Raw genomic sequence first — 26,891 nt, 5'->3', positions numbered from 1 at the left:
CGGCCGTGGCTCATGCCTCTCCAGGGGCAACGGAGCGTGGTGGAAGCAGGGGCTTTACAGTCATCTGCTCAGACCCCGGGGTAGCCGAGGACGCTCACTTAAGGCGGCACCGCTGTGCCGGGCACGTCTTGACCCAGCTTCCAGTGGCCCGTTTCTCTCCACCCCTGCCCAGGTGGCTGGAGTCTCTAACATGTCACGGGACTCCTGCCCGCCCCACCCCCCGCCTCAGTCCCCTGGCCCACCGTGCAGTGTCTGACCTCACAGGCAAGACTCTGTGTGTGTGCGCACGCGTGTGCACGCCCATACGCACACACGTATCTGAGGAGGCCCACGGCTTTCACCAGGGTCAGGAGGCACCACGCGGTGGCCACACTGGGCTCTCAGGCCCACCTTGCACCTGCCATCCAGGGGCCTCTACACCGGTCAACGAACTCCTAAGACCTTGCACCTGACCCAGGATGCCTCTGCTTGCCTCCCCTTCTCCCCCATCCCCTTCTGGACTTCCTTTCCAGCCCTCCCCACCTGTGCAGACCCTTCCTGGGTCAAGGCTCAAGTGCAAAGCCCTTCCAGAGAACACAGCCCAGCTGACCATTCCCTCCTCTGGACACGCACCTGCCTGCCCGTTCACCGTGTTGTTAAATCGTCATCAAATGCACCCTCACATAGACCCTACGTGGGGTCTCCCGCAGCACTTTGCTTACGACAGCCCGGCGGCCACGCCACCACGACTGCCTTTTGCAGCGGCCGGTGTCCCGGTGAGGCCCGGCCTCAGGTGCTCCTCTGAGGGCCAGCTTATCCCGTGGGCCTTGGGGGCAAAACCCCCAACCACTGATGTCACCGGGGATGGGGGAAAGCCAGAGGTCACCCAGCTGAGCGGCAACTTTGAAAAGGCACAGAGCCCCTCGGGCCGAGGTGCGTGGCTTCTCCTGGAGATGGGTCAGGACCGAGGCCGCTTCTGACCTCTGCCAGGGAGGGGCCCTCAGCATCCTCAGGGAGACGCGAGGATGCCGGGAAGGGGACCTCTCAGAGCCGGGGAGCCCCTGGCCGGTGAGCGGCCACCTCGCCTGTTTGTCCAGATTGATGCCTTGTTGCAAAGCAGTTCCGGGCAGCACGGAGCCTTCCTGCGGACCCCAAGTATTCCCTCCGTTACTTTACGTACCACCGGCGCGTTGCCACGCAGGTGTTGTCTAAACGCCTTACTTTATTTGGGTTTCACCCGTTTTCCCCTTTTGTATCTGAGGATCCGTCCAGGACACCAGGCGACACTGGTCCTCACGCGTCCTCAGGCTCCCCTGGGCTGTGACCGTTCCTCAGACTCTCCTTGCATTTCACGGCCTTGGCAGTTTTGAGAAGTGCTGGTCGGTGTTTCGCAGCCTGTCCCTCGGCTGGGGTTCGTCGGATGCTTTTCTCATGATTGGACGGGGGTCACGGTTTGGGAGGAAGAGCACAGAGGAGAGGCGCCCCCCCCCTCCCATCACGTCAGGGGCACCGCCATCCACGTGGCCGACCACTGCGATTGACCTTGACCGCACGGCCGAGGTCGTGCTGGCCAGGATTCTCCCCGTCCAGCTCCTCCCACACCCCCACTCTGTGCTCCTTGGGAGGGAACCGCCGTGCACAGCCCACACCTGACACGGGGCGGGGGGCCCCTCCTGGAGGGTGGAGGGTCCGCGTGAATGATTGGGGATTCTTCTGCCGGGAGTTTGTCTCTTCTCCCCCAGTTACTTATTTGTCCAATCGTTCCTTTATATCGGTGTGGACGCGCGGACGTCTGTACTTTGCTTTACGATCCAACACCATGTCCTTCATTCTGCTGCTCAGCTATCCCAGCTCTGCCCTCGGGAGCCCCCTCACTTGCTCCTGTGGGTCTGCTCAAGGTGACCAGAGGCGAGGCCGGCCCCCAGCCCCTTGCAGGGACCCCATGGGTCACCAAGACGTGGGTGGGTTTCCACCTGCCCCTCTCACTGCCACGTGCCACCTGAGTCAGCCAAAGCCACCAGGTGGAGGGCCCCAGAATGGGGGCGAGATGAAGAGATGGCTACGGGCGCAGCGGGTGGGTGGGGGAGTGGCCTTGACCTGAGGTTCCGCATCTGCAGCCCCTCCTCTCGCTCTCACGCCCTGTCGGGAGCAGGCTCGGCAGTCGCTTCCCGTCACTGCCCAGCAAGACGGTTTCGGCAGCATCACTTCCGCTTGTTTTCACCTGCGGTCCCGCGGCCTCTGCTCCTTAACAGCTGTGAAGTCAGTCTTAAACCCGACACTGTCCTGGGAGACACTGGGGACTGAAATTCATACTAAAGCGTAAACGGCTGTCACTGGCACCTACGCTGCACGCAGGTCCTGGCAGGAGGGTGGCCCCGGGCACCAGGACACGGTGGGAAGGTGTGTCTGGGATGGGGGTGGATGGGAAGGAGCGGCATCTGGCCAGATCAGGGCAAGCGCTGGCCTCTCCTTGGTGAGCCCTCCACCCACAGTGCCGTCCAGAGGGAAAATCTCCACCTAAGGAGCCAAAGAAGCTGAAGATGCTGTGAGGAGAGACCAGGGAAGGCTTTTCCGCGGAGCGTGGGTGGATGCCAGGTCCCGTGACCAGCTGAGAAGAAGGCAGGCGGTCCTTGGCACAGCTGGCTGCAGAGTGCCCACGGGCTGGGATGCGCCAGAGCCCGTGGGCCTCAGTGAGAGGTGTCGGGGAGAAGTGGTGGCCCCACGGCCGGCAGGTGGACGCACCTGGTGAACGAGGGCCTGCCTCTGGGCTCTGCCCAGCGACCTGTCCCTGAGCCTTGGTCTCCCCAGGGGTGAGTCCTGGCAAAAGGCCGGGGCTCCTGAGGTCACAGACGGCCCTTGAAGTTGGCAGGGGGCAGAGCCATGGGTGCCAGACTCCCCTGCATCCTGCACCAGAGAGGAGGGCAGGGGGCTTTGTCTAATTTCTGAACAAAGAGAACTGGGACCCCGAATAGCCAAAGCAATCTTGAGAAAGAAAAACAGAGCTGGAGGAATCAGGCTCCCCGACTTCAGACTATACTACAAAGCTACAGTAATCAAGACAGTATGGTACTGGCACAAAAACAGAAATATAGATCAATGGAACAGGATAGAAAGCCCAGAGATAAACCCATGCACATATGGTCACCTTATTTTTGATAAAGGAGGCAAGAATATACAATGACAGCCTCTTCAACAAGTGGTGCTGGGAAAATTGGGCAACTACATGTGAAAGAATGAAATTAGAACACTCCCTAACACCACACACAAAAATAAACTCCAAATGGATTAAAGACCTAAATGGAAGGCCAGACACTATAAAACTCTTAGAGGAAAACACAAACAGAAGACTGTATGACATAAATCACAGCAAGATCCTTTTTGACGCACCTCCTAGAGAAATGGAAGTAAAACCAAAAATAAACAAATGGGACCTAATGAAACTTCAAAGCTTTTGCACATTAAAGGAAACCATAAACAAGACGAAAAGACAACCCTCAGAATGGGAGAAAGTATTTGCAAAAGAAGCAACCGACAAAGGATTCATCTCCAAAATTTACAAGCAGCTCATGCAGCTCAATAACAAAAAAACAAACAACCCAGTCCAAAAATGGGCAGAAGACCTAAACAGACATTTCTCCAAAGAAGATATACAGAATGCCAACAAACACATGAAAGAATGCTCAACATCATTAATCATTAGAGAAATGCAAATCAAAACTACAATGAGATATCATCTCACACCGGTCAGAATGGCCATCATCAAAAAATGTACAAACAATAAATGCTGGAGAGGGTGTGGAGAAAAGGGAATCCTCTTGCACTGTTGGTGGGAATGTGAATTGGTTCAGCCACTATGGAGAACAGTATGGAGGTTCCTTAGAAAACTACAAATAGAACTACCATATGACCCAGCAATCCCACTACTGGGCATATACCCTGAGAAAACCGTAATTCAAAAAGAGTCATGTACCACAATGTTCATTGCAGCTCTATTCACAATAGCCAGAAGATGGAAGCAACCTAAGTGTCCATCGACAGATGAATGGATAAAGAAGATGTGGCACGTATATACAATGGAATATTACTCAGCCATAAAAAGAAACGAAACTGAGTTATTTGTAACGAAACTGAGTTATTTGTAGTGACGTGGATGAACCTAGAGTCTGTCATACAGAGTGAAGTAAGTCAGAAAGAGAAAAACAAATACCGTATGCTAACACATATATATGGAATCTTAAAAAAAATGGTTCTGAAGAACATAGGGGCAGGACAGGAATAAAGACGCAGACGTAGAGAATGGACTTGAGGACACAGGGAGGGGGAAGGGTAAGCTGGGATGAAGTGAGAGAGTGGCATGGACATATATCCACTACCAACTGTAAAATAGATAGCTAGTGGGAAGCAGCTGTATCACACAGGGAGATCAGCTCGGTGCTTTGTGTCCACCTAGAGGGGTGAGATGGGGGGGTGGGAGGGAGACGCAAGAGGGAGGAGATATGGGAATATATGTATACGTATAGCTGATTCACTTTGTTATATAGCAGAAACTAACATACCATTGTAAAGCATTTATACTCTAATAAAGATGTTAAAAAAAAAAAAGAGAACTGGGGGCCAAAGCAGCCAGGAGGGAACCGGAGCAGAGCCCTGCCCACCGCGGGGCCAGTGCCCACCCGGAGCAGACCGCAGGGCACCGTGCCCCCTGACCTCAGGGACACCGTTGGAAGGGCTATGACATTTAGAAATGTGGTTTCTAAACCACATTTTGGTGGGCAGTGGGGTGGGGGCCTGCCTGCCCCGCCTGCCCGCAGCACAGGATGGAAGGAAGGGCCTCGTTGCCCCTACCTGAGGTCAGTGGGCTGCCCTTCCCTCGGCCTCCCTCCCTGGCCCTCTCTCACATGGCTGAGGATGCGGTGCTGCAGGCCGGGGGCAGCTGCCCAGGGGGCCCGTCCTGGGCTGAGGTCGCCTGACGCAGTAAGAACTCGAGGTGGAGGCCCCTGAGGGGCGGTGGAGGGGCCGTCACCGGGTCTGCTCTGGCTCCTGCCCCAGCCTGGACGGACGTAGGCAAAACCGCCCCCAGGCAGCCAGCCCAGCTCACAAGGGGCTGCCCCGGGGCGCGAGGCTAGAGCAGCCAAGAGGGCAAGGGTCCTGCCGTCTGGCCTCGCCTCTGGGCCGCACCTCTGCCAGGGACCCCAAAGCAGGGCCACGTCAGGCGGGAGGAAAGCCCTGTGCTCTTCTGACCTTCAAGCAAAGGAAGAAGAGGCATCCCTCCTTGGTGACCTGCTGTGACTTGTCTAAAGGTCAAATTCACTCCAGTTTGCAGCGAGTCTTCGGTCCACCTCTGGGTGAGGGCACACCCCGGCCACGCGACACCCTTGTGCCACGCGGGTGTGCAAGAGGCCCTGTGCGCTGCTCTCCCGCTCACAGGATTTGGGGCTTTGCTGCTTCTCAGAAGAGTCAGTACGTCCAGAACAGGCCATGAACTGTGGGGATAGGTCCACTAAGAGGAGAGGAAGGCACTCCGATGACCAGGGGTTCTCTTCTCAGTTAGGCTGATGGAGTCAGGCAAACAGGTGATGATGACAATGAGAACGGTCCAAGTTCCAAGGAGCCCTGCCAGGTGACCATCCAATGATGGAATAATCCAGCTGAGCTGTCCTCCCCTTGGCCCCTCGGGGACAGAAGGTTCTCTTGAAACTTTCACCACTCAGCAACTGTAAGGAACGGGGACCTTAACACGCGTCTGGGGGAATCAGCAAGAGATCATTGCTGCTCCTCTCGTGCCCTGGGAGTCTTTCCATGATGTATTAATCAGCTAGGGCTGCGTAACAAAGGACCACAGCTGGTGGCTTACACAGCAGACATTCATTTCTCACAGCTGCAGAGGCTGGCAGTCCCAGACCAAGGTCTGGCAAGGCTTGGTTTTGGGTGAGGCCTCTCCTCTTGGCTGAAGACAACTGTTCTGTCCTCACGTGGCCTCTCCTCTGAGCGCGTGCAGAGAGCGCGTCTGTTCCTCTTCTTAAATGCCACCCACGCTATCAGATTAGGGTCCCACCTGTATGACCTCACGTAACCCTAATAACCTCCTAAAGACCCCTTCTCCAAACGCAGTCACACTGGTGGTTGGGACTTCAACATATGAATTTGGGGGGACGTAATTCAGCCCGTAATATACGGACTGAAAAGGAATTGGTCCTTTTCCTGGTGTGACTCACACACGCGTGCCCGGGCATGGGTGGGGAAGGCGGGTAGGTCTGCGCCCTGGGAGGAGTTGCAGCCGTGCGGGGTATGCCTCCCGCCCGGCCACCAGGAGCTGAGGTCGTGGACATCTCCACCCTCTGTGCCTTAGCATTTGCTCCCGATAAGCACGGCTAGCGGTCCCCGCACCTGCCGAGCTGACACGGGAAAGAAAAGGAGATGACTTAGGGAAAGGCTCTGGGCACCAGCCCAAGGGTGGGCGCTGGGTAGGTCCGAGACCCCTCTTCCTGCCTTGCTGCTTGCTCCCTGACACAAGTTACTTCCTGGGAACGTGTACACGCCGACAGAGCTGGACACACAAGACGCAAAGCGGGGAGCATGGGCGTGAGACACGGGCTCGGGGAAGCCATGCGGCGCACACAGGACAGCGAGACACAGACGCACGGCCGGCCCTGCACCACAGCCCGCAGCCCTGAGCGCCTTACCTCGGAAGTAGGGGATGTAATGATGTCTGAACACGGATGTAGGGCTTGGGTGTTGGGACAGGGACAGGCAGCTACTGGTACCAACACTCACAGTACCAGCTGCGGGCAACAGAGAACAAGTCAGAGTCGGCCCTAGCGCTCGGGGCCACAAAGCCGCAAAATATTCCTAGGCCCCGCTCTGCTAGGAACATTTGTGCTTCCTCTCTCGAGGAATGCACACCTTTCTGAGGCACCTGAAGGGGCGCCGCTAAGTACACTTTGGGCCAGTCTGCCCCGGGTTCCGAGTGAGGAAGCCCTGCCCTCTGGGGTCAGGGTGGCAGCGCCCCCCAGGCCTGCTGGGTGGGAGCTGCTGGCCCCTGAGCCCTGCCCACTGCCCCACTTAGGGGGCTGCTTGGGATCCAGGGCCCACGTGGAGGGCAGATGGCCAGACCGGGGAGTGCTCTGTCACCTGACACGTGCCCCGGCCTTGGCCAGGAGAGATTTGGGTCTCAGCTCTGGGGTGACCACCTGACCAGGCACAACCAAACAAGGCCAGAAGACCCAAATATGGTGGGCAGGGGTCAGCAGAGGCTGACAGCCCTTCTCCTGGGCTCACCTGCTCACCTGGTCACCTGGTCACTCGCTCATTCATTCATTCACTCACTCACTCACCCACTTTCCAAACATCTACTGAGCAGTAAGTACCAGGCACATTGCAGGGAGTCCATGAAAATAACTTTGCAAATGAATGAGTTTTGATTTTTCCACAAGGGCTGCAAAAATCAGAGTTGAGTCCATGGAGGTGAGGATAGAGCCATGCAACAGCTGGCCGAGGAGGAGATGCTTTGCAAAAATCCCTCAGGAAGCAGCCTCTGTGTGGAGTCCCTGTGGCTTGGACACACTGAGGGCAACGCGGATTTTTAAAAGGGAAAGGAATGGAATACATAGCTGGGCGCCAGGCGGGGGATGAGGTGGGATGGGGTAGAGGATCCTCCTCGGGCTTCTCCCCACTGGGAGGGGGCTGGCAGTGGCCCCTGGGGACAGCTGTTTTTGGGGCCACTAACCCAGCTACCGGTGAAGTGTCAATGCGTATGCTGACTCTAGCTTTTGTGCGTTGATTTTGTCTCCGTAGTGCAAACCTTCCCAGAACCACGCGAGCTTGGAGCTAAGTGACCCCTGGTCTCCTGTCCTTCGTGCTGTTTTACCTTCCTGACATCTCTTGCTACTGACACATGAGCTGGATTCTACGTGCCCAGCACTGCCTTGTGTGCTTCACAGGACGGCTCCTCTAACCAACGGGGTAACCAGCTGCCTCTGCACTTAACCTCCCTGCCCCGGCACGAGAGGGCCTTTGCATTCATTAAAAGGACGGGCTCTCCATCACCCACTGGCAATCCCACGCCCTGTCGGTCGTTTCTCCAGGTGCTAAAGTAAGAGACAGACTCATAAGAGGAAAAGCCACAAGAAGCCCAGCTTCACGGGGGGGGGAAAAGAGGCCGCGGGGGGCGTGTACCTGGACGGCTGTAGTGCTGGGGCGACCGCAAGGTCGGGGTGTAACGGCCGAGGCTGACCGACCCGGTGGAGCTTGGGCTGGAGGTCCGGCACTGCTTGTAGGAGCGGTCATCCTGATACCCCTGGGAGAAGACAGCCTGGTGAAGCCCGGCGCCGAGAGCACCGCCCACCCGTATCCACCACCCCTCCGCCCTCCACTCAGTGTTTGCTCTCCTGACCCAAGAGGCTGACTCAACACGGCCCCAGGACGCAGTCCCCCCCACCTCCCAGGCACATCTGAAGAGCCAGACGGGGGGGGGGGGGGGGGGGGGGGGGGGGGGGGGGGCTGGCCTTGGTGCTGACACTCCCCTCGGCCTGAGCGTCATCCCTGTGCCTGCCAGGTACTGGAGGGCAGGGTCCTGCCCACGCCTCTAGCAGCCCCTCCTTGTAGCTGGGGCTCCCACAGAGGAGGCAGAGGCACCTGCATCCACCTACGTCCCCTCTCGCCCCATCCTTCCTGGCACCCAAGGCCCCTCGGAACACAGTTTGAGAACCACTGAGATTCTGTATTCCCCCCGGCCTTGATGGGGGCTCCCCAGGTGCGGGCAGTAAGAAGGCGGCCCCCGCCCCGGCCCAGAAGCCCAGCTGAGTCAGACCCACAGCCACTGACAACGCAGACTCCATTCAAGCAGGATGGCCCACTGTCTGGGGTGGTCAGGGCAGGTGACAGGTGGCATGAGATGGCGTGGCACTGTGGCACGGGGGCAGAGCAGACCGCCCGCCTGCCACAGCTCGGCACGTTGGCCTGAGTCACGACACGGGCCAGCGTCCTGCCGTGGGGTGGGACGCTGCCGCTTTTGCCCCTCCAGGCTGGCGTGGGATGAGTAATGGAAGAGTCTGGGTCTGGCGCTCACGGCTCCCACGCCCTTCCAAGCTGACCTCCCACCTCCTAGGGCTTGCTCTTTAGCAGAACCCACGGAGCCACTGTCCTTAAAGCTTGCCTGTGTGCCCACCTGCACGCTCCACTCAGGCAGCCCTCATGCTGGGACCACACCTGCCAGGCCCCACCCATGCTTCACCCCGAGCCCCTTTGGCCTGGCCCATCCCGGCCATGGGCACACTCTCTCCCCTGGGATGGCTACAGCCCTGCAGTCTAGCCTCCATCCCCAGGCACCCTCTGCACAGCCCTGCTGGCCAGTTTACATCATACAGATGTCCTATCTTCTCGCCTGCACTGTGCCCGGGGCTCACGGCCACACATGGGCGTGGCAGCTCAGTGCTAGTTGCCCACGTGCAGGCTTTGGCTGTCGTGTTCCTGGACCCAAGGTCTGATGCCCATGCAGACTGGAGTCTGACTGGTGGCTGTCTATGTCGCGGATCAGTTTTGAGAAACAAGAAAAAAGAGCGGGCTGCTAATCCATGCTATTTGATAGAGAAATGCTTTCAGCACATTTATCCTCGAGGACCCAAGATATTCCCATAAGTCCCACTTGGAGGCGCATGACGTAGCCCAGGCTAACCCAGCCCCTGGACTTTTTCTCTAAAGAAAGCCGTGACCCAGACCTCAGGTCAGACACAGGTGTCCCAGGTGTCCGTATCGCAGGGCCGGCAGACACAAGGGAAGCATGCCGATGAGATATGATTATAAAAATAACCAACGCCGAGGAGGAAGCCCCAGCCTCAGAGGGTCACGGCCTGATGCCACAGTCACAGGCCACAGTCAAGGGCCTGGGAGACCCTCCAGGGGAGCCCCGGTTGGTTATCTTTACCATCCGGGTGGCAGCGCCACGAGCAAACGGGGTGGGCCGGGGGCGGTTACCTCGGGCGGCGTCGGCGAGAGCAGCCGCGGGGACTGTGGACACAACACAGAGTTACCCGTTAGGCCCGGTGCCTGGTGGTCACTCAGGGAGGAGAGCACCCCGGCCCAGGCTCATCTGCACCACGGAACCCTCCTCCACACGGCAGGAAACCCCAGCACGAGACCCAACACACGTCCCAAGACCTCCTTTTGGAGACACACAGTCCATGGCACCCGAGGAAAAGGTCCCCAAGACAGTCCTCTCTGCGGATGAGTCTGGACCTTGTCTCATCCTGGCCCGCCCCTGCCCTGCCTCTCCCCCACGAGGACCCATTGCCAAAGGGAAGACTGTTGGCTCCGGGCGTTGGGTGGCCCACACCCTGCGAGCCCATCACCCTTGGGTTTCTTCCGAAGAGAGAAAAGGGGCCCAGAGAAAGGAAGTGCGATTCAGAGCTCGGGGCTTGGGGTGAGGACCAGTGTGCGGGGTACGGGGGTCATCGGGGCCCCTGGGGAGTGGTGACTGGCCTCCCCGGCCAGGCACCTCCCGCTGGAGCAGGTGAGCACCGCCTGCCACCTACAGAACGTGTTACTAGGACTTAGGGAGGGAGCGCCTGGCAGAAGGGGCTCTGGAAACGGGGCTTCCAGGCAGGAAAGCTCACCTGTCTCCCCCTCTCCTGGACAGGTAGGAAGACGCTGTGGAGAGTTTCCAAGGAGGAGCCCTGGCGACTGGGGGACATTTTCTCGTACCATTAGAACGGCAAGGGGAAGTGTTTCCCAATCTTCCCATTTCATTGAAGGGAGACTGAGGCTCAGAAAGCCTGGCAGATCTCTGTGCTTCCAGCCCACTGCCCTTCCCTCTGCTAGCTTCCCACACTCGGATGAACTGCTGGAAGGCTGCAGTTCCAGAGGAGCAGGGGAAGCGGTCCGGCCCCGAGGCCAGGGTGTGTTCAACTCAGCGCACTGACCCACGTTCTGTGGCCCACTCCGCCATTTACCCACAGAAGGGCTCCCACAGAGAACACCTCTGAGCAGCCTCCCAGCCGGGCCATGGCAGGGCCTGCGGAGGGCAGAGGCCTCCAGGTCCCACAAGATGGAGGAGGGACAGAACCCCAGTACCTCGCTCTGGGCAATGGCCGCAGCCGGCACGGAGGCAGCAGTGACCAAGGTCAGCCACGAGGGGCCCAAGCCCCAGCTCTGCCCCCGTGAGCAGCACGGTCCTGGGCCCTCACCCTCATTCTCCCTCACCCTCGTCTTCTCATCTACATCCTGGGACGGTCATTCCCAAAGTGCCGGGCCACAGGAAGTGGGGCGACGCAGAAGCCCGGTGTCAGTGCAGAGTGAGAGCGGGCCTGAGGGACGGGTGATGACTGTGATATCAGTGACAAGGGCTAGCCACTACAGCATGACCGGTGAGCGTGCCGTGGACCCCTGGAGCCCTGGGCTGTCCCCGCCCTGCCCTCATGCCCCGCAGCTGCGCCAGCTGCTGGACCGCAGCAGGTGTCCTGCTAGGCTGGGCTTGCCTGCACGACCCCATCATCGAGCCTGGCGCCCCAGAGCCTCGGCTACACCTTGGGAGACTCCGAGTGGGGCGCCCATGCCGGGCCACCACACGTGACCGGCACACAGACGTGGCCGACAGCTGGCAAAACGCGCCTCCTCTCCATCCCAGGTACTCCCATGGCCCAGTCACACTGAAGTCTCAAAAAGAAAAAGCGACTTCACCAGCAAATTCCAGGGTAACTGGAGAGGAGCGGCCGTGATTAGGAAGGCCCAGCAAAGGACACTGCCCACGGGACAGAGGGGAAGAAGTCGTCTGGGGTTCAACCAGGGGTTAAGCCAGCTCGGGGAACTCAAGGGACGGAGGAGTGGGCCAGGGCGGGGAGAGCCGGAGCGTGGCCTGGAGCGCTCTGGACAAAGGAACAGGATACGTTTCCCAACTTAAGAAAATAAAGAGACTCTCGCTTTGCTCCTGTCACTTTCCTGATCGCCAGCGAGATTCCTGCTTTCTGTGCCCGCCAAGGGGGCCCATCAGTGTGTCTGCGAGGGGCAGTTCGGGGCCAGAGCACACTGGGGATTCTTTAAAGAGGAGGCGCAGGTTATCTGAGGGGGTAAAGTAGGCTGCGGCCGCCGGACGGCCGTGGGGACGGACACCAAGGGGACCGGCTATGGGTGTCACGCCCCGCAGGCTGGCCCCGGGCCGGGCCGTACCTCGCTGCAGCTCTGCCTGTCCCCCACCGAGTGGCTGATGAAGGGCGAGTAGGAGATCATGTCGGGGCGGTCGATGCTGTAGATGGCCTTGTTCTTAGGGAGAGCGGCCAGGTCTCTGTAGTCAAGGATCTCATCACCCAGCTTGGCCTGCGAGAGGAAGGAAAGAGTCGAGGGGGTGGTCAGTCGAGGGGGTGGTCAGACCCACACCTGGAGGCGTGGTCGCTCGGCAGCAGTGGGTAGAGGTGGGGCCGGGGGGCAAAGGCATGGGGAAGCCTCATGGCACACGGACCTGCGTCCCCGCAGACAGTGAGAACTCAGCCCGTGGTCTAAATACACACACAACCACACACACACACATCTATGCTTGCATACATACATACACATGTACGTGTAAACAAATACACGTGTGTAGGCACAGAAAACACACATGTAGACACGCACACGCACACATGGATGCATGCGCGAGTATACCTGCATGCGTGCAACGCACATACGCACGTGTGCACACATAAAATACACACGTGCAAACACCCAACACGTACATGCAGACACGCACACAGGGAACATGCCCGCCTACAGCTGTGGAGGGGAGACACTGACACGCCCGCACCTCCACACGCTCACTCGTACCCTCACAACCTAGCGCACACGTACACACCTCCCTACCCAGCCACTCACACACACACACTCAGGAGCCACCACACCTGCTTAGGTGAGGTCCACCTGGGCGCTCGCTCCCCTGCGATTGGGCCCCGCCTCCCCTGCACCGCCCGCGGGCCCCTCCTCCTGGCTCCGGGGGCTGCCCGGGGGCGCGTGACTGACTGGACAGGCCTTGGAGCGGGGTGGCCGCCTCAGCTTGGCTCTCACAGCAGGGCCGAGGTTCCCCCCCAAACACCGGTCTCGGTCCCCGTGTCCCTGCAGCACCCCTCCAGCGCCGGCGGAATGTTTACGGCCCACGAGCCCAACGGAAGAGAGGACGTGAGTCCCCAGCCTGCTCCCAGCACGAGCCAGTTCCTGGTGTGGCGGATGCCCAGGCTGCCATCCCTCCTGGAGCTGACACACCAGTTACCTCCTTCCCCCGGGTCCCCTCTGAGGATTAATCTCAGCCTGGCATTGCCAGCCACAGGAAAAGCTGGCCACTCGGGCTGCCCCCGCTGGCTTGGCTCGACCCCCAAACCCAGCAGGAACCCTCATCTCAACCTTGGCTTCCCTCGGTGCCCCCGGCCAGGTCAACGCTGCCACCGCCCTCCTCTCTGCCCCTTCCCAGACCCAGGCGGCTCTGGTCAAGGCCCTCACTGCCCGCGTCCCTATCCAGCCACAGCCTCTGGGGGACTGTCCTGCCAGCAATTCTTCTAACAAACACCACCAACAGCAGCGTGACACTACACCTTCCACCCTGGACAGCACTGGGGGCGCTCACAGGACGTCCTCTTCACAGAGGAAGAACCGGAACCCAGAGAGGCCAGGTAACTTGCCCAGAGTCACACAGCCAGGGAGGAGACGCAGGCTGTCTGAGTCCAGAGCCATGCTCCCCACCATGGCTCTCCTCCCCACCATGGCTCTCCTCCCTGCCAGGGCCACGTCGCTCAAACTCCAGCTGCACCCCGTCGTCCTCCAGCTCACATCCTCCGGCAGCCCCTTCCGGGATGGGTGACACAGCCCTCACTGCAGTTTCCAAACTCGGCCCTGATGTTTCCAGCCCATTCATCATAAGGTGTCTCCTCCTTGTTCCCCCAGTGTGCCAGGCTCAGCCTCCACCCTCCAGCTTTCCTTTATCCTCTGAAGTCCAGCAGCCCACCTCTTCCAGGAAGACTTCCCTGACCACCAACTCCAAGGCTCACGTGAGTCGTTGGGTACGCTAGGGGCAATCCCTGCCATCTGTGACGTAGGTTGAGAGAGTGAACACCTGATGTCTCAGATCTCTGGCGATTCCCTTGGGAACCCTGGGCAACGTTCAGAAGACCTGAGTTCAAACCCTGAGTCTGTCGTTTGTAACTGTGGTACCGCCAGATCAGCATTTTTGAGCTGCTCCTCTCTGCCTTCCGGGGAAATCTGAACTCAGGCCCCTGGGGATCTGGCCCTTGTGTGTCTGCTCATCCAAGCCTCTCACTCCCCCACCCATGCCCCTTGTCACGCTCAACCCCTTACAGTTTCCAGAACACCCACAGCCTGAGTGAAACGGAGCAGGACCCTATGGTGCTTCCACCCATGTCCTCTGCCTGCCTTTTGTCGGTAGAAAAACTTCAGCCAAAGAATAAGTTTAATCAGAGAAGTGAGAAGATGCAGAAACAAAGGAAAACCGTCAAAGGAGACCAAATGATAATAGTTTAATCATTAAGCAAAGTCAAAGACCTTTAGCTCCTCCTTAAGGGCTACAGATAATATTCTGAGCCGTATCCTGGGAGCTGCCTTATAGATACTGAAACCCCTACCAGGTGGAAGAAGTTAACTACATGATGACCAGACTGTAGCCATGACATAAGTGGCCACAATTCCGAGAATTGGCCTCAAGGAAACGGGAATAAACTGACCCTGGAACCGAAGACTAAGTGTACTTAAAGCCATCGAGATGACGCCGGTCGGACGACCGATGGCCAATTTCAAGACGACGGGCAGAGCTGCCTGTGCTGTTTCTGCGTGGAGCCCCTCCCTCCGTCTACAAAAGCTCTTGCCCAGTGATCGTCAGTGAGGGGAGTCAGCCTTTGGACAGGAGTCTGCCCTCCTCTACCTCGCCCTCGTTGCCGGCGTCCAAAATAGAGCAATGTTTCCTTTCCACCAGCCTTGCCTCCTTATTGGCTTTGGAGCAACGAGCAGCTGGACCGCACTTTCGGTTACACGAGGGCTTGGTACATGCGGTTCCCTCCCTCCGAAATGCCCTTCCCAGGCCTCTTTGCCCGGCTCATCCTCTGGTCCTTCCAGATTCAGCACGCTGCCCCTCCACCACCTCCCCTTCTCCTGTGAGTAAAGGTGCTGATTTCGTTGGCGCATCTGTCTCCTTTTCTCCTGAGGCTGGTGGCTCCTGGGGGTTCAGGACCCTGATTCACCATGGAGTCCCTCTCCCTAACTCCATGCTTGACACGGCACAGGTCCTCGGGGCAGGCGTGCCGAATTGAGCTAAAATCGATGGCACGTTTGCCAAAGCCAGCTGGGTTCTCTGGGTCTTTGTCTCCCCCTGAAAATGGGAATACCACCTGGGCCTTGTCCATCTGCTGGATTTCGTGACCATCAACACAGCTCGATATAAAGGGTGATGCTGCCGAGGGGCTGGGAGAGGCCGGCATTCACAGGTCACCGTGGAGGCTGTGTCCGCCCACCCACCTCTGTCCTGCTGTGATCGCAGCGCTCAGTGCCCTGGTGCACAGTCAACAGCGCCCGCCTTGCCCTGACACAGGGGATCAGGGAGGCAGCCCGACGATGCCCACTGCCACCAACACGACCCTGCTCAGAAAGAAGCCTGCCCGCCCCCAGCTGGCCGGCTAGGTGGCTGTGCTCCTGGCTCCTCGGCACTTGTCCTGCCCAGCGGGGCTCACAGATGCGTTTCCCTGCATCCGAGTCCTGGGGCAGTTGCCATGACAACGGGCTCTGTTGTCTCATTGGCAGAAGGCCACTGGAGTGTGTGTAAGTACAAGCGTTTTCCCTTAGCTTTCTTCTCTCCTACACTGTATCCAGCATAACAACTAATAATAAGATATGACCGTATACGATGTTATAGCTCTAACATAATCCTACCGATGATATAACCTAACGATGCCGCTTTTACGCTATGCCAATTCACGGCTTTATCGCCATGCTGAAGAAAGGTTACAAAACAATATAGCCAATGTGACCTCATTTTGTTAAAAAAAAAAAAATACACGCACACAGAGGAAAAGAAACCTAAAGGGCATACTTCAAAATATTAACAGTGGCTACTCTGGCTGGGAGGATTATAAATGGTATTCATTTTCACCTCTGTACCAATCACTATTTTGTTGCTAATAAATGTGGGTTACATTTGTAATAAAGAAAAAGGCGGTGAAAAGATTACTTTTAAAAACCCACAATTTATTGAGCACCTACTGTGTGCACGTTTTATCCTAGATACTAAGGTGAGTGAGGCACGGCCCCTGCCCGCCAGGAGCTCACAGCCCGTGTGGGAGATGGTAGCCACATCGCATGCTAAATTCCCTTGCCATTCCTGCACACAGGGACATCGCGGGGAATCGATCTCTTCCTGATGGGCAGGAAGGGAGAGGGAGCGAGAGGAGGCTGCATTTGAGAACAACCATGCCACAGCAGGCGGGTCCCAGGCGGCTGGCATCCTTTTAAGCTCGCCGAGCTGGTGCACGGATTGGGACCACCGTCCTGAGGTCCTGAGTGTGCCCGGCGCTGAGCAGAGTCAGGTGACCGGTAGGGTGACAGGAGGTACCAACAGGGAGATGGAAGGAAGAGCAGAGGGGCTGAGCCTGAGATAAGAAGGGCACTTGCTTGACCAGACTCTCGTCTCCTCAGTGAAGGAACTGCATGGATGTGCACTGCCACCAGCTGGTGCTGATACCAACCCTGACCTGGGAGGGATGGCCAGGGTGGGACGTTTCCCGGCTGGGCGCTGGCCATGGTGCTGGGAGTCCATGTGTTAGAGATGGATGCAGGTCCTTGGATGGCGGGTCCATGACTTAGAGGCTGTGACAAAGACCAGCTTCTGCACCTCTCTGAGCTGCATCTAACTGGGATGCTGAGAGGCAAAAGGACACAGCAGAGTGCACTCCTTGGTACCCAGGACTCAAGGCACCTCTGGAGGGTCAAACTAACAACTGGTGCTTCAGACTCAGGAGACAGGATTAAATTAATTCGCCCGAGGTCTTCTATTTACTTATTTTTTTAAACTTCTAATTTTTTAAAAATATAGCAGTGTGTACACTTCAAGGCCTTCTGTTTAAACTGGAATCCAGCACACTCGTGTTAGCTGAGCGAGAAGTCTGTCTCAGCTGGGACGGCGCGACCAGCTGGAATCTACCTCGGCTGAAGGTACACCCAGCTGGTGGGCAACTTCTTTGCCCACCATCATCCTTGGCAAGTTCGTGTTCCCCAAGGGCGGGGAGGCCATGTGACCCGATCAAGGGGCGTGGACTTGGCTGCGCTGAGAACTGCCAGGTGGAAGAAGGGACCCAGCAGGGCTGGTTTTCAGCGCTGAGCAGCGGGGTTCCCTGGGAAGAACCCAAGCTCTGTGGTGGCAGAGACCTGGGTTCAAAGACAGCTCCACTGCTTACCGTTGCATGACCTTTACAGTAACAGTGATCACAGAGCCCAGGGACTCTGGTCACTGCTCACTGCACCGTTACATGGTCACTACCGTACCTGAGCCTCTTACAAACACCAGTTTGTTCAAAAAATAATAGTTCATGCTTAATGAGCAGTTTGCCAGCAGTAGCTGCAGTCTGGGACACGACCATGCCTGGCCGCATGCCGAGTGCTTCACAGATACTCCCTCATTCAAATAACAACAGTCATTATTATTATTATTCATGATGATGACGGTATTAGGGGCTAAATCGTGCTTCCCCAAATTTCTATGTTGAACCACTAGCCCCCAGCACCACAGAAGTGACTACATCTGGTGATATCGGCCTTTAAAGTGGTGATTAAGGTAAAAAGGGGTCACTAGGGTGGGATCTGATCCAGTACGCCTGGTGTCCTTCTGAGAAGAGGAGATTAGGACACAGACGTGCACAGAGGGACGACCACGTGAGGACACAGGGAGAAGACGGCCGTCTACACGTCCAGGAGAGAGGCCTCGGAGGGAACCAACCCTCCAGACACCTTGACTCAAGACTCCCAGCCTCCAGGATGGTGAGAAGATACATTTGTGTGGTTGAAGCCCCCTGGTCTGCGGTGCTTTACGGTGGCCCCGGCAAACGAGCACAGACGTCATAACAGTAATCCCAGCGGGCGAGCGTTTCCTGTCCTCCCTCTGGGCTCAGGGCTGTGCCCGGGGCCTCCCACTCGGTGCCTCAGTGGCCCTGGACAGCAGGCACTGTGGGTCCCCAGGTACAGGTGAGCTCCCAGAGGCTCAGAGAGGCTAACATCTCGCCCAAGGGCACACAGCTGCCTGGTGACTTCACGCTGCCTTTCTGAGCCTCCGTGTTTGCATCTGCAAAGGGTCATCCTGCGATTTACCCTCCAGACTAGAACCCTTGTTATTACCACCTACCGGAAATAGGGTCAGGAATGGCCCTAGCCCAACTAGAATGAGAGTTTGGGGAGTGAAAAGCAGTGTTGAGAAGAGCGAATCCCATCTCCATCGTGTGAGAGAAAAATGAGGCCCTGGCCGGGTTGCGGGGGGGATGAGAGAGGCGACTCGTCCCAAGTCACCGGCTGTCCTTCGGGTGTGCAGCTGGGCCAAGACACCCAGTCCAGGGCTCGCCCCCTTCCCCTCCCCCACCCCGCACAGGCTCTTTCCCAGGCAATGGAGTTCGCCGCTTAGACAAGTAAACTAGCAAATAATTACAACCATCACCTTCCATTTCTAATCCCACCACCCAGAGGTAACTGTTATTAACTATTCGTTAAAATGTTCGCAATCATTTTTAGACTTGTATGTGCACGTACACACACATACACACACACATACCCACAATACACACGCACGCACACACACACACACCCATACATACATGTGCACACAAATACATACACACACAAACGAAAATGGGATCACATAACACGTATTGCCCTTCACATGCTTCTTCTAAAAACACGTTAGGAACTTCCCACAGCAGCAGGCACAGATCGGCACTGTTATTTGTGACACGGGCCCGAGTGTTATTTACGCAGGTGAGTCCTGGCTGTGGCGATGCGGATGTGGCTCACCGTCACCTCTGTAACCACAGCTGTGAGCACACCTCTCTGCGCACCTGTCGCCACATCACGGGGCGGCCGTGGTCGCACAGCACATCCACACTGGAGGCTGCGACCCAGCCTCACGGTCTGCACCAATCGCTCCCTCGGCCCCCGGGGGGTGCTGGCCCCGGCCCCCCACTCCGAGGGCACACTCAGCAACGACCCCAGGCCCCGGGGCCCCTCCCCACTCTCCACAGAGAGAATCCAACTTACATAAATCACGCGGCTCGGAGACCCTGAGGTGCTGGAAGCAGGGACGGAAATGATGCTCTCTGAAGAGGCTCTGGTTTCCTAGGAGAGGAGGAGACAGGAGGAGGCTGAAGCAGACTGTCAACGCGGAGAACCTTTCAGAGGCAATGACACTCAACAGAAATGCCGGCTCTCGAGATACTTTTTATTTGCAGGTTGAAAGAATTCTTCAAATAAGCATGTAGGCTTGAATGAACGACAGCACAGCTGTAATCAGAGGACACAGCAGGTGACCCTGGCTGCAAGCAAACAGCCACGCTTTCAGCGCCGGCCGGAATCGCTCCCGTGATCACCAAGCTTTCACGGCGTCAACATTATCTGTTTTTCGGAGGATGAGAGCAAGCGATGCAGTTTCCGTGTTTCTGCGCGCTCCAACGGCAAAGGCGGAACCGTGCTGCTCGGAGACCTTATTCTCCATGTGGATTACGGGGGAGGTACCGCAGCTCGTTCCGCCAGCCCCGCCTCTGTTGTCTGACTCGGCGGCCGTCACGTCTGTGGCCTGCTCCTCGCGTGCCCGCTGTGGCTTGGGACCATTCCCCCGCCCCTCCTCCCTCGGTTCTGACCATGACTCCTGCATCCCCGAGGTGACATCCCCGAGATGACAGTCCATCTCCTCCACTCCCCCACGTCAGGCCCCCCATCACTGTGAGGACCCTGCCTTTCTCCAGCTCCCACCCCTCTCGCTGCACCTGTGTCCATCCCCACCTGTCGGGCGTGACCGGGTAGCTCCTGGACCCTCTCCTGGTCCAGTCCTCACCCCTGCTGGGACCACCCACGTACCTAACTCTCCACACCTCCCACTTGCCCCGCCTAAATGGGACCCATCTTCACAAAGCGCCCCCATCTCCCTACCCACTCACGGCTCCTTTCTTGTTTTCTTAGCAGGCCCCTTCCTCCCACTCCCTGGAATTCTGTCCAGCCCCTCTCAGTGGTCCACACCTGCTGCAGTGGTGCCAGCAGCCTGGGAGGGGCCGCATTATGAACTGAATTGCATCCCTCCAAAACGCATACGTTGAAGTCAACACCCCAGTACCCCAGAATGCGATTGTATTTGGAGGTACAGGGCATTTAAGGATGCAATTAGGTTTAAACGGAGTCTTTAGGACAGGCCTGGATCCAACCTGACGGTGTCCTTATAAGAACAGGAGACTAGGACGCAGACATGCACAGAGGGATAACGTGTGAGGACACAGGGAGAAGACGGCCCTCTACACGCCCAGGAGAGAGGCCTCAGGAGAAACCAACCTGCCCACACCTTGATCTTGGACGTCCAGCCTCCAGGACTGTGAGAAAATACATTTCTGCTGTTGAAGATCCCCAAGTCTGTGGCATTTTGTATGGCAGCCCCAGGACACTAACGCCCATCATGGACCCCCGCCAAGTGGATGACCCCCAGCTCTGGCTACACTCAGCACAACACCAGCGAGAATGGAACAACACCAGGACCAGATGTGAGGCCGACACAGTAGTGGGAGGGACAAACCTGAAAGGCATAGGGGGTGGTGCCTGGGTAAACCTGATTGGGAGCCTGGTTCTGTATCTAGAAGGGAAAGAGAAGAGGGAGAGGGTGACGCTCCGTGGTCATCTCTGCACTCGGTCACTCGTCCAGCTGGTCCATCCCCTCTCCTTGCCCCAGTTATCACCCTGGCATCCTCTTGAGGCCTGCCCTGCTTCCCCGGGCCCCTCGCAGGCAGGGGCTGGGGTCCCTCAAGGAGCTCAGCCAGACCCCTGAGGCTCGGCCACCCCCAGTAAAACACAACGTCAAGTGCTGTTGCAAAGGAGATGCACCGTCGGAGGCCAGTAACACTGGGTCTGTTTTATCACTGTCCCTGTGGCCAGGCTGCCTATTTTACCAGCAAAAATGATGTACATACACATTTACTATATTTGAAAGAAAACTTTGACTCTCAGCTTCCTTCTCTATGAAACGGAAAAAGCTGCTTGGAAGGTGCTTTCTGTTTCTGAGGACTTAGGCACAGCCTGCTAGGGGCTTGGCACTGGTAAATCGTCCTTACTTTTATTTCAGTTCAGTTTATTCCAGCTCACGGCAGGAAGCCCCTTCTTTGCAAAGCCGACAAACACCGGTCGTTTTAAAAGAAAAGTGCCCCTAAGCTGAGAGCTGCAGCAGTGACACAAGAACTGTCCCCCAGACCGAGAGGGACACTTCCCGGCACAGGCGGGGCGGCACCGGCTCACTGCCACCACGACCCCGACGGAAGGGGGCTTGGGCTCTTTGAGCGGCAGCGGGCGCCTGGGTTTGCTCTGGCATGTTTCAGGGTCCCGAGCAGGCAGGTGGGTGGCGGCACGGTGCTCTCCTCCCTGTGCCAGGTTCCCAGCCCCGGAGAGGGCCAGGGCGTCCCTGCGTCCCACAGGTCAGGGAGCCCAGACACGAGGGGGCCAAGTCCAGGTGATTCTCCCAGAGTCAGGAGACCTGGGCTTTCTCTCACTTTCTCCCTACCCTGACTCCAATTCGTTCCAAGGAGCCTCACCATCAAACCCAATACCCAGTTGTGTCCTCCAGGGCCTTGCTCACACCAGCAAAGGGCCGGGCAGCTCACCCAGCCCTGTCCCCACCGCTCAGCCTGGTCCCGGGAAGCATCGTCCTACAACAGTGACGGGGGCGCCTGGCTCTCATTAAGGTCCCAAACAAGCTGCATGGACACCACGTGAGGGGTCAGCACCCACTCGTCTCCAACTTAAAGCCTAGGGGCTGAGGCTCAGAGAGGGCTAGTGATTTGCCCAAGGTCACACAGCTGCGCAGAGGCGGAGTCCAACCCCAAGACTTGCTCTCCCACCCCGGCAGCCTCTGCGAATTCCACTAAAACGTTCTCACTCATGCTCAGTCACCCCGTCCTTGCGTTTGGGCCTCTGGGACCATCTCAACAAGCCTGTCTTCTCCCTGCTCAGCGGCCTCACAGTCGGCGCAGGGGCTCTTGCTTCCCCCCAGGTGCCCCCGCGGTAAGCAGCCCGGACCTCTGTGCCCCGGGTTTGGGGTGGGGGTGGGGAAGGACATGGGCTCTTGAAATGGTAACCGTGGAAACCTGCAGCCGGGGGACCAGCCCGGTCAGTCCAGGCTCGCTCTGCTGCCACCCAAGCAGGAGCATACCCGGCTGTCCCCGGACACCTTCTCCACGCAAGGAGCTCCTCTCAGCCACTCAGCTGACACGGGGCCGCCCCTGCTATGGCTCTGAAACCCTCATGCAATCCCCAGCAGATCGCGGCTCCTCTGGTCGGGGCCCTGGGACCCACTCTCCCGCACATCTGCCAAGTCTCAGCTCCGGGAAGCTGGCCCCGTCCCTCCCCCTGTCACAGGCAAGCATTCTGCACCCTGGAGCCTGCCCATCTGTCTCCCCCGCCAGAGGACGTGGGCCCTCCTGTAGGGCAGGGACCCGCTGGTCTTATTCACCTCTGTGTTCCCGGTACCCAGCCCAGAAGGGACACAGCAGGTGCTCAGTGGCTGTGTGTTGAATGACCACGTGATCCACTGCCCAACGATGCACTGGGGACGGGCAGTTAGGACCACAGCCTTCCGACGGGTTTTCCCTGGGCACGCTCAGCAGACGCACGTCCTTGTCTGGGGGGGCACCCATCCCCCGGGGGAGCACGCAGTCAGGGAGGCCTTCCGGGCAGTGAGGAAGGACTGCCCGCCCTCTCCTGGCTCGGCCTGGCACGGACTCCGGTGCCGGCCCCTGCTGCTGGACGCAGAGATGGCGCTGGCTCCCGGGGGTCCTGGAGCCCACTGGGCTTGGCGCGAGGGGCACCAGTTAGATGACTGCTGAGCAGCCCTCCAGACGAGTGAGTTAGCTCTCGTCTGGATTTACCACATAACGGTGGAGCTGCCTCCACCCACAGGCCGGACTCAGAGGGAGTTAGTGACGCCACCTCTGCTGCACTTCTCAGGGGTTGATGGCCCCCTGAGCAGACCCCGCTGGGCTGACCCGGAGCTGACCGGGTCTGGCTGGTTCATGCACATTAGTCACCTTGCAGGCAGCGAACAATACAGAAAAGTACAGCTTTCTCCCTGCCCCGGGGCAGGAAGCAGTCAGCTGGCTGGAGAACTATCTCCAAGGGGACCTGAGTGCCCAGGGAAATTCATCTGTGCCCGCCCCACCCACCCGCTGCCCGGCCCGCCCACTGCCCCGCCCACCCGCTGCCCCGTCCACTCACTGCCCCACCCACCCACTGCCACACTCCCTCACTGCCCCGCCCACCCACTGCCCAGCCCACCACTACCCCGTCCACTCACTGTCCCGCCCACCACTGCCCTGTCCACTCACTGCCCCGCCCACCACTGCCCTGTCCACTCGCTGCCACACCCCCTCACTGCCCCGCCCACCCACTGCCCAGCCCACCACTGCCCTGTCCACACACTGCCCTGTCCACACACTGCCCCGCCCACACGCTGCCCCACCCACCCGCTGCCCCGCCCACTCACTGCCCCGCCCACCACTGCCCTGTCCACTCACTGCCCTGTCCACACACTGCCCCGCCCACACACTGCCCCACCCACCCGCTGCCCCGTCCACTCACTGCCCCGCCCACCACTGCCCTGTCCACTCACTGCCCTGTCCACACACTGCCCCATCCACTCACTGCCACACCCCCTCACTGCCCCACCCACCCACTGCCCCACCCACCACTGCCCCGTCCACACACTGCCCTGTCCACCCACTGCCCCATCCACTCACTGCCACACCCCCTCACTGCCCCGCCCACCCACTGCCCTGCCCACCACTTCCCCATCCACCCACTGCCCTGTCCACCTACTGTCCTGCTCACTGCCCTGCCCATCCACTGCACTGCCCACCACTGCCCTGTCCACTCATTGTCCCGCCCACCCGCTGCCCTGCCCACCACTGCCCTGTCCACTCACTGCCACACCCCCTCACTGCCCCGCCCACCACTGCCCTATCCACTCACTGCCCTGTCCACCCATTGATGTGCCCACTCACTGCCCGGCCCACCAGGCCCAGAGTTTATTCTCATTTCCCGGGCAAGACAGAAGAAGCTCTGAGGGGCGGAGGTGGGGCTGGGACCCGGGGAGGGTGAAACAAGGGACAAGCAGGGCATGACTGGGGCCTGGATCCTGTCCCAGGACACGGAAGGGCAACTGTTGTCAGGCTGCTGGCCTCTGCCCCAAATGTTCCCAAAGCATCTGTGGAAACAAGCCCAGGAAGCCAAGTCCAGGGCAATGACCAGCCCCCGGGGCAACAAGCCTTCCCTTCCTCCCTGTCCTGCCAGCCTGCAGCATTCAGAGAGCCTCGCTTCCGCTGGGCCAGTGGCCTCCAGGCTGGGAGCAGAGGTGGCTGCTGCCACCAGGCCTGGCAGCAGCCTGAGGCCAGCTCAACAGTGGGTCCAGAATCCAGGGGCTGGTGCTGGGCACGCCGACCTGGTCAGGGGAGGCTCTGGGGACACAGAGGACCCAGGGCACGTGGTCCTCCTCCGCGGAGCCCTCCCACCCCGGCTCAGGGTCACCTTTCCCCAGGTCGCCGTGACACACCAGGGGTAGCAGGACGGTCCCCACGGCCCTCGGACGTAACGTGCACCTAAGCCCACCTGTTCCCGCCTCTATCAGGAACAGCAGGGCTTGAGATTTAGTCACCTCGGTGCCGCAAGCCGAGTGCCATGAATGAATCACGAAGGGGCAGATGCCCCCAAAGCAGCGGCTTCCAAACCCACTGAAATCAACTGCTAAAGAGAATGTGAGGATTTCCCTCTTCAGTTCTTTCAGAACGGGCTTGGCAAGAGTGTGCTGAATTGGGCTGGGTCCCACCCAGCCCGAGGGCCCGGTACGAGGAGGGTCCCCTCCTCCAGCCCATGCCCCCATCACGTCTCGTGGGCCAAAGCTCATGAGGTGGGTCTCCATCCAGCCCCACCAGGAATTCCCAAGCCCTGAGCCCCCGCGGTGTCTGCTAGGTCTGGGGACAGGTCTCTGCTCTGGCTCTGCTCACCCCCCACAGCCAAGGGTGGGGGGACTCTGCAGCCCTGACCCCTCGCTCCCACAGTGCAAGGTATTAGTGAAGGACTCAACGAACAGAACCAGCGTCCACAGTAAAGAGCAAAGCACGCTCAACGGCAGAGCTCTGCCCCTTTCCTCCTGGAGCAGAATTCCTCTGGGCAACGGTCCCTCCTGCCAAACACAGCTGCCGGAGAGTCGCAGGGAGCCACCGAGACCCCCGGATCGGCCGGTCTCCCACGCTCTTCCCGGGGGACCTGCCTGACCCTCCAGCCTCTGCTCCTCTCAGCCCGTCCCCGCCTCCACCCAGGGACCCCGGTCACCTCGGCCTCTTGACCCAGAGCTGCCACCAGCAGAGCGAGCCCCTCACCCCCGAAAGGAATTCTGGGTATCCCACGGGCTTGGGTCCGAGAAGGCTGGGTCTGAACTCTGCAGTGATCCCAGCGACACTCTGCACACCACACACAGCCACGCTAGCAACCCCGTGCGTCCCCCCGCCCCCCGCAGCAGTTTCCCTGTCCATCTCCCAAACACGGATGCAGACCCGCTGTTATGCGACATTTGAGTAGCCAGGGTCTTCAAGGGCCCACCGCCACCCGGCTCATCCGTAGCCTGTCTGGTGGCTTTAAAAGGGTTGGCATGCCTGGGACACCACGCATGGGCGACAGAGTGGAAAGCCAGGGGTTGCTGGCGTCCTGAGGCCGGGCCAGAAGTCCTGTGGGTCACACACCACTTGCCGCCCGCGGACCATCTGCGCTATCCCGGGGCCCGGCAGGGCGTGGCTCCCAGTGGGGGTCCTGCAGGGGTGGGGGGCCCCCTGGCACAGGGCCTGGTAGTGCCTGACAGAGCAAAGCTGGCTGACACACCTCCCCTCGAGGGCCTGTGGTCCCCTGGGCTGCAGTTCACTTGTATTCACTTCGTTCCTTCAACCCACAAACGCTTGAGTGTGTCACCTGCCAGGACTCGTGTGGGAGCCGGGAATTCAGGACGGAGAGACTGGAGCCTTTCCTCCAGGCTTTTAGTGAAGAGGGAGCTGCCTGCGGGGTGTGAGCCGTGGACGCGGGGCAGGAGCAGGAGTTGGCAAGGTCTTCAGGGGCTGACGTTCTGGGCGAATCTTAAAACCCAAAGGAGGAGTTTGCCAGGATGCGTGATGCAAGGGCACGAGAGGGCATCTCCGGCCGAAGGAACGCGTTTGCGAAGGCGCAGGGGAGAAAGGGAGCAGTGAGCACGGAGGCGCGGCAGCCCGGGGGCAGCGGGACCCCTCCCCTGCTCAGCCCACCGCCACCCAAGCCAAAGGGAGCTTGCCCTGTTCCTGCCCCAGGGCCTTTGCATGAACCCCCACCCTGCCTGGAACCCCACTCCCTCTTCCTCTCTTCAGGGCTGGCACCGTCTCATCTTCTGGCTCAGCTCTCGCTCATTTCCTCTGGAGGACCGCCTGCACCCCCACCCCCCCAACCATCCCAGGTGAGGTCGGTCCTTCCCCCGCTCTCCTGCCCCGCCAACCACTGCTGCATGATCCACCTGCCGAGGCGTTGATTTCTGCCTCTCTCTGGGACGCCAGCCCCGGAAGGGTCAGAGGCATGCTGGCCTCCTTTCTCACCCTGCACCTGCAGCCTGGCGCCCAGCACAGGGCCTCTGAGGGGCAAGGAATTTGGCCTGGCCTAGAGGG

General features: G+C 59.0%; 1 protein-coding gene across 5 annotated transcripts in view; it reads right to left on the bottom strand.

Annotated features, from left to right (window-relative positions):
• Positions 1–26,891, bottom strand: part of ABLIM2 (actin binding LIM protein family member 2) — a 151,236-nt gene that overhangs the window by 42,181 nt on the left and 82,164 nt on the right. For 4 of the 5 annotated variants that reach the window (XM_032633647.1, XM_032633649.1, XM_032633648.1 and 1 more), the window contains exons 9-11: positions 19,231–19,308; positions 12,139–12,285; positions 8,155–8,275 (exon numbers count right to left, since the gene is read on the bottom strand). In XM_032633647.1, coding sequence (XP_032489538.1) covers positions 8,155–8,275; positions 12,139–12,285; positions 19,231–19,308 — 346 coding nt within the window. Of the gene's footprint in view, positions 1–6,662; positions 6,762–8,154; positions 8,276–12,138; positions 12,286–19,230; positions 19,309–26,891 lie in introns of all 5 variants that reach the window. The other variant, XM_032633652.1, reaches the window with a different exon arrangement.

This window comes from Phocoena sinus, chromosome 5 (genome assembly GCF_008692025.1).
Source record: "Phocoena sinus isolate mPhoSin1 chromosome 5, mPhoSin1.pri, whole genome shotgun sequence".
Lineage (NCBI taxonomy): Eukaryota > Metazoa > Chordata > Mammalia > Artiodactyla > Phocoenidae > Phocoena > Phocoena sinus.
The sequence above is the reverse complement of the archived record's forward strand: the minus strand, read 5'-3'. Positions and strand labels throughout refer to the sequence as shown.